The 6,646-nt window shown below is 44.3% G+C and overlaps 1 protein-coding gene across 2 annotated transcripts in view; it reads right to left on the bottom strand.

Moving 5' to 3' along the window:
- Positions 1-2,080: 2,080 nt before the first annotated feature.
- mllt10 (MLLT10 histone lysine methyltransferase DOT1L cofactor) overlaps positions 2,081-6,646 on the bottom strand; it is a 47,938-nt gene continuing 43,372 nt past the window's right edge. For both annotated transcript variants that reach the window (XM_078291437.1, XM_078291438.1), the window contains 2 exons: positions 5,329-5,434; positions 2,081-4,873 (listed from right to left, as the gene is read on the bottom strand). In XM_078291437.1, coding sequence (XP_078147563.1) covers positions 4,577-4,873; positions 5,329-5,434 — 403 coding nt within the window. In that variant the 3' untranslated portion in view covers positions 2,081-4,576. The remainder of the gene's footprint in view (positions 4,874-5,328; positions 5,435-6,646) is intronic.

Raw genomic sequence — 6,646 nt, 5'->3', positions numbered from 1 at the left:
GCTGCAGAGCATTCCTCAGTGACAGCAGCTCAGCTCGCCTCTGAAGCCACAGCTATCTGCCCTACATTTGTCTAATCATCCAGGGCTTAACCCTTCTGTTGGCCTGCTATCTGCTTTATGTGTGTGTGTGTGTGTGTGTGTGTGTGTGGGGGAGAGAGCGAGAGAGAGCGAGAGAGAGAGAGAGAGAGAGAGAGAGAGAGAGAGAGAGAGAGAGAGAGTATGTCTCCTGTCTCCTAACACCGGGGCTTAGTAATGTTTTGACTTTGTGATCAGGCACCTGGTCGGGCAGCACACAGGGGTCCTCCATCAGCTGGTAACCCCCCCACCCCACCCTGGGGAAAATGAAGGGGGGGGGGGGGGGGGGGTACTTTCCGGGAGGTGATCGATGATGGACACAGCAGTTCTGCCCTGTGTGTGTGTGTGTGTGTGTGTGTGGCAGGGCAGGGGGCTGGTATTAAGGGGAGGGAGTGCTGATGGTGAGGGCTTATAAAAGAGAAGGTCCTGGAGGGGGTGGGGGGGCTGTTTAAACAGCCTGGGTTTGATTGACAGGGCTGATAGTGGGTTGGGGGGGGTCACGGTGAGAGGGATATTTGGTGGGGTTGAGCAAGTGCTGGGGTAGAGAGAGAAAGAGAGAAAAGGGGGGTTGTGATGTTGAATGCAGGTTAGATAGGGTGTGTGTGTGTGTGTGTGAGTGAATGTGGGGAGGGGGATTGAAAACTCCTTTGGGTGGGGGGGGGGGGGGGGGGGGGGGGGGGGGGGATTTTGGGGAGGGGGATGCAGGAGGAAAGTGAGCTTTTAATTACCAGGGCCGAAGCAGATGTAGCAGAATGGTGCCCCCACCTCTACACACACACACACACACACACACACACACACAATGTTGCTTGGCAGCTGGAAGTCATCATCTTCAGAGTGTGTGTGTGTGTGTGTGTTTGTTGGGGCAGGGACCTTGTGGCACACAGTTAGATTTTTTAAAATTTGAGTTTACATTGGCACTTCTTAGTTCATTGATTGATTGATTCAATTCAATTGACTCCCCTAATCTGTGAGATAAATCCTATCTTCCATCTATGGTTGCTACTCCTCAGATGTTAATGCCATCACATTTTTTTAATATAATTCTTATCAATTAATATCAAGCAGGTAAGTCGTTCCTACATCTTGTCAGTAGCTAATCACAGACTGAATCCTCAGCTCTTTCCACCACAGCACCAAACATTTTTTCTCTCAAGCAAACTATTGTCAAGCAGAACTCTTCATGTTATAAAAAGGAGCAGCTTTAGTTCCACGTTGCCACATTAGATATTAAGCAACTAGGATGGTGGTATACATTTTGCAAGGTGAACAAATAATCTAATTGAAACAAAGCACTAGTAACACCAATATTTTGTCTATTTTTAACTTAGAATGACATTTAAGAGTGATTTGTAACAGGCAAAAGCCACTTAGCAGGCAATTTGTCATACATTCTAAAATATTCCATTTACCCAAATTTTATCTTGCAGTCACTTCACAAAACCAACATGTGATCAGAAGTAGCTTCTATCACAGTTAAATGTATATAGCCTGTGCTATATATACAATATGTATACACAGCATGTATGTGTAAAATGTAATCTGTTGAGCAACAAATGTGTTTTAGATGAATGTCACTGCTATAAAATCCAAAAGCAGACACCGACTTTGTCACTGATGTTGTGTGGCTTTTAGACAAATTGAATCTGCATTACTGAAAAAATAACTGGATGTTTGTATTATCTTGTGATGACAAATTTTAACAGGGTTGGTAAACTATTTCTATTGTGTTATTGTGTTACCCTTCTTGCTGTTATTGTTATACTTCTTGCTGTGTTTTTGTGTTATACTTCTAATTCAGGTGTAAATGGCTCCATATTGTGCAAATACATTTCTTTTGGATGGAAAAGTAAGGGAACGCAAATCCATTATTTTAATCTTTATATCTGTCCTTTAAAAGTGATGGTACAAAATCTCTGTCAAATGTGTATGTTTTTAAACCACTGATTTACACAAAGACCACCTGCGGTGAAAAGCACAATCCTGTTACTTTATCCAGAGCGTTTCTTTATTTTGGTGTTTTGAAATACAATGTCAGAATTCCCCACCCCCCCATCATTTTATTTTCCACTTGTACAAAATTGATCCAAGCAAATGTGTGCACAGATGAAAACACGGTGCCCAGAGTATAAAATGACTTCTCATCAAGAAAATGGTGCAAAACTTAAAAAAGAAACACAATGTCCCTGCACATATAAAAATAAATTAATACTTTATGTGTCCAGTCACGGTCAACCTATTTGTCTGGTCCTAAGATTCACACGCACAAACTGAGGCTTCATTGGCTATCCTTCACACCAGCACGGCCAATCACAATCACTTATGTACACCAACGGCCAATGAGAAAGATCTATATACACTTAAAGAGGTAAAAACTGTGCCACTGAACACCCTACCCCCCCACACCCCACTCCCTCCTACAAACAAACAGCTATTTACAGCCACACCACCCCATCAACCAGCTCTCAAGTAGTTTCTAGCTTTCAAATACATGACATAAATTTTAAGTCATCAAAAGGGTTTACAGCAAGATTCGACTGTATGGGAAGAAAAAACAAAACAAAACAAAAACAAACAAAACTTTATACAGTAGTAGTATAAAACGATGTTAAATTGCAACACCAGCGGGCTTTTAAAATATATCATCTCATGCCCATTACACAAACAAAACTCCAAATAAATAAAGAGCACAATACAAAGTTGGCTTTGATATTAGAGAATGCAGCAGAATAATATTTCCTGGTTTTATTAAAGGAACGGCACGTCTAGTCTGACGCGTCTAAGTGTTCTGTGATCTGTTGCCTTAGCAACGCAGCTTAATTACCAGTAGCGTTGTGAGAAAGGGCTGACTGACAGGGACACAGGTAAAAAGGAAAGAAAATCCCGCCTTCCCCGCTTGGCCTCAGGCACTTGGGTTTGGACCCTGATTGGCCAGTCCTGACTGTTGTGGATTTTTATTGGCCGCCGCTGCCGGCCCTTAGGTCCTGATAGGCTGGTCCTGCATGAGAGGTAGGTGCAGCAGGGGGCTCAATCAGGAAGATGCAATGCAACGCCTTCCGCACAGAGCCGTAGGGTGACAACCAACGGCTCCGTTTCTGCATAATGTCTCTACGTGATTCTGTGCCGTGTGGAACAAAGCATCCCTCTGAACATTCAATTTGCAATTCAATTTTTTTTTTTTTTTACATTTCACTTCACTGACTGAGCCCCCTGTATCTGGCCCAGAGAAGAGACAGTCAAAGCAAGGCTTCTGCGGTGACCATACGAGGCTTGGCTCACTGACAGTAATGGATCTACACAAACAGGGTGAAAGAGATGCAGGGAGAGGTAACAGTAATAGCACGCAGGGATATTTTCACAAGCCTCTTGCCTATTATTCCCCTTGAGACCGCAGTGAGACAGATGTCAAACATACATCCGCTACTGTTGAGTCCTGTGGTCGGGATTGTAGTTTTTATTTATTTATTTATTCTCTATTAACGGTTGTAGTTCTGTGTGTGCTAGCTTGTGTGCGGAGTGCACGACTCTGGTTAGCTGAGGCCCCTGAGAGAGTGAAGTAGCAGAGAGACCAGACAGAGAGCGATATGAGTGTGGGGAAGCAATGAGAGACAGGTGAAGAGAAAGGAAGAGAGAGACAGGAATGGGAGCGAGAACATGAGAAAGCAACATGAGAGAAGGGAGCGAAAAGGAGACAGGGGAGCAAGACGTTGAATGATGAGAGAAAAAAAAAGAGAAAAGAAAAAAGTAAGAGACATTAAAGGAATACTTTTAGAAGTTTTGGGGAGATTGGCCCGTTAGTCAACTAACCCGTTAAGAGATGAGAAAAGAGACACTATAATCAACCATGTGTTCCAGTAGATCATTTGCTCTGGTGCTCCATGCTAACTCTTTAGCATGCACTATGTTGAGTGATGGTAGGCGACTAGCATCATCTCAAAAGTGAGAAAATGAGAACGTGTAGCAGCTACAAAGCTAAACAGTAAGTAATCTTAAATGAGAAATGAGTTAAATCTGGCAATTTTGTGTAGGAGGTCGGTAAAATTTACACAATACAGTATAAAAATAATTGGTACTGTTTGAACTAGCAGGGACTTCTTTCCCTGTTTCCATAGTAAGTGAACATGGTGGGTGATGTGTGCAGCTAAGAATCACTGCGCAGCGGATTAATATATCGTTTACCTGAAATAGTTCCAAAAATTAATCTGGCAACAAAAAAAAAAAAAATCAGCAGTATTGAGATAATATTTTATTTTTTAAATTTCTGAACCTAGAGGTCATATAATAAAAACCACTAACAACGTCATCTTATTTCAGATAATGCCAGTTTCCTATCACTCCACCACTCACCATAGTGTTAGCATGGATCACCGGAGTGAACGGCCTAACGGGGACACATGGCTGATTTTGGTGTCCATGTTCTCATCACTTAACAGGTGAGTTGACCAACGGGCCGGTCTCCCAAAAACGTGGCATATTAGTTTAGAGAAAAAAGCATCTGCTGTCATGTCTTCTCCTGTCCCGTGACGCCCATGGCCTTCTCGGCCAGCCGCGGTTTCTGAGCCCCCGAGGCGTGTGTGTCGGGGTGGGGGTGTGTGTGCTGCATTGCCAGGAAGGGGTTGGCGGTGATGGCGCCTTGGCCCTGGTTCTGGCCGTGGGCGCCGGGCAGCAGGTTGTTGATGGGCAGCTGAGCGGAGGAGAGAGGCATGGAGGGGATCTGGGCGGAGGAGGAGAGGGACTGCAGCTGCTGGAGGTCCTGCTGCAGCTGCATCACTTGGTAGAGCAACACCTGCTGCTGCTCCTGGAGAGAGAGAGAAGAGAGAGAGAGAGGAGGAGGGGAGGGAGGGAGGGTACAGGAGGAAGAGGAAGAGGGAAGGGAAGAGGTAGGGAGAGAGGAAAAGGGAACAGGAAAAAAAAGGGAGGGAGAAGGTAGAGAGGAGAGAGGGGAAAAAGGAAGGGAGACAGGGAAGGAAGAGGGAGGGAAAAAGGAAGAGACAAGGTGGGAGGGGGGAGGGAAAGATGGAATGATGGGAGGAAGAGAAGGAAGAGGGGGATGAAGGAAGAGAAAGAGGGAGAAAAGTTAAGCTTTTTTTTTTTTAACAGCTTGATGATTTAGGCTGTTGTCCAAAGGTAAATAGTAGCTCTGCGTGTTTGTGTTTGACTGTGTGCGATGTGCGATACTGTTGATGGCTGTGAGGACAGAAGCTGCCTGTGTGTCGGTGTGTGTGTGTGTGTGTGTGTGTGTGTGTGTCGTACCGCTGAGGGCTGTGAGGATAGTAGCTGTTGTAGCTGTTGTAGCTGTTGTAGCTGATGCTGTTGCAGAAGTCTCTGCTGCTCTGACAACAGACCAAGCCGCGCAGCGCTGAGGAGAGAAAACACAATACACAACACACACTGTCAGCCCTTTAGTAGTATTTTAATAAACCACCTCAGAGCATTTAGAGGTTTATAATGACAACAGCGAAATGCAACACAACATGGGGTGACGATGATGAATCATGGATTGACACTGAAGTTTTGATAGCTTACATGCATTCCTACTGCACACCGTTTCACAGAGAGTGAGAGATGTCAGACAGAGATAATCAAGGAACTACACTCTGCAAAATGAGCTGCATTAGTTTTTTCAAACGTCTTCAAGTATGTCAGTTTTCAAGAAATTAAGAAAAATGCGATGTTGATGAGAGGGGATATGAATTCACACACACAAATGGTACGTGGGGTACCAAAACAGAATGACAAAACCCCTTCAACAGACGTCTGGGACATGAAGGAAATGGAGATACAGGGTGTGGTGAGGTTGTACCAACTTATGATCCCTCACCTGTTCTTAGCAGGTGCTGAGTTGCTACAGTCCAACACGTAAGCAAAAGGAGAAAAAAAGGAAAGGGCCAAATCAAAATCACATTCTAACAACTGATGGAACAAAGAGACGGGGATGACAGAGCAGGATGTGCCCTGACATTTGGAAAGACTTGGGTGTTTGCAGTTCACTTTGGTTTGGATTTGGCGGCGCGACAGTGGGGTTGACGAGTCTCAAAGAGTAAACAAAATAAGGCTATGGGAACACACATTCTGAGGCCTGGAAAACTGGAAGAAGAGAGGATGAAATAACCTTCAAATAAAAACTGATAAACATCCAAAGACCAGGGTTCCTGTCTTGGCCCCGATGCAAATTCCATGACTTTGCATCGGAATGGCCTAGAAATGTGATTCCTTCCTAGTTTGTAAACGCTGCTTTTAAGCAAACAGTAAACAGTCTGGTTTCCACTAAAGTTGCGTTTGCTGGGGAGAAAAACAGCTAAAAACCACCATCTGATGCAGTGAATGTGTGAAACAAGTTGTAAAATACATTCTGGTATAATTCTGTCGAGTGACCCATTTGAAAAATTCCCTGATATCCCTGATTTGCCCAAAGGATTGATCAAATTCCCTGTCTGGAATACACCTCGACTAATGGGAACCCTGTAAGATGCACAAGGCAGAGATGTGGCAGGAGAAACCTGATAAATCACATTCCTGACAAACACAAACAGGAACACCCAACAGTTTGTAGAGCGGCAGAATGATAAAA

This window comes from Centroberyx gerrardi, chromosome 22, assembly GCF_048128805.1.
Source record: "Centroberyx gerrardi isolate f3 chromosome 22, fCenGer3.hap1.cur.20231027, whole genome shotgun sequence".
Lineage (NCBI taxonomy): Eukaryota > Metazoa > Chordata > Actinopteri > Beryciformes > Berycidae > Centroberyx > Centroberyx gerrardi.
This window is presented reverse-complemented; position numbering and strand designations above follow the sequence as displayed.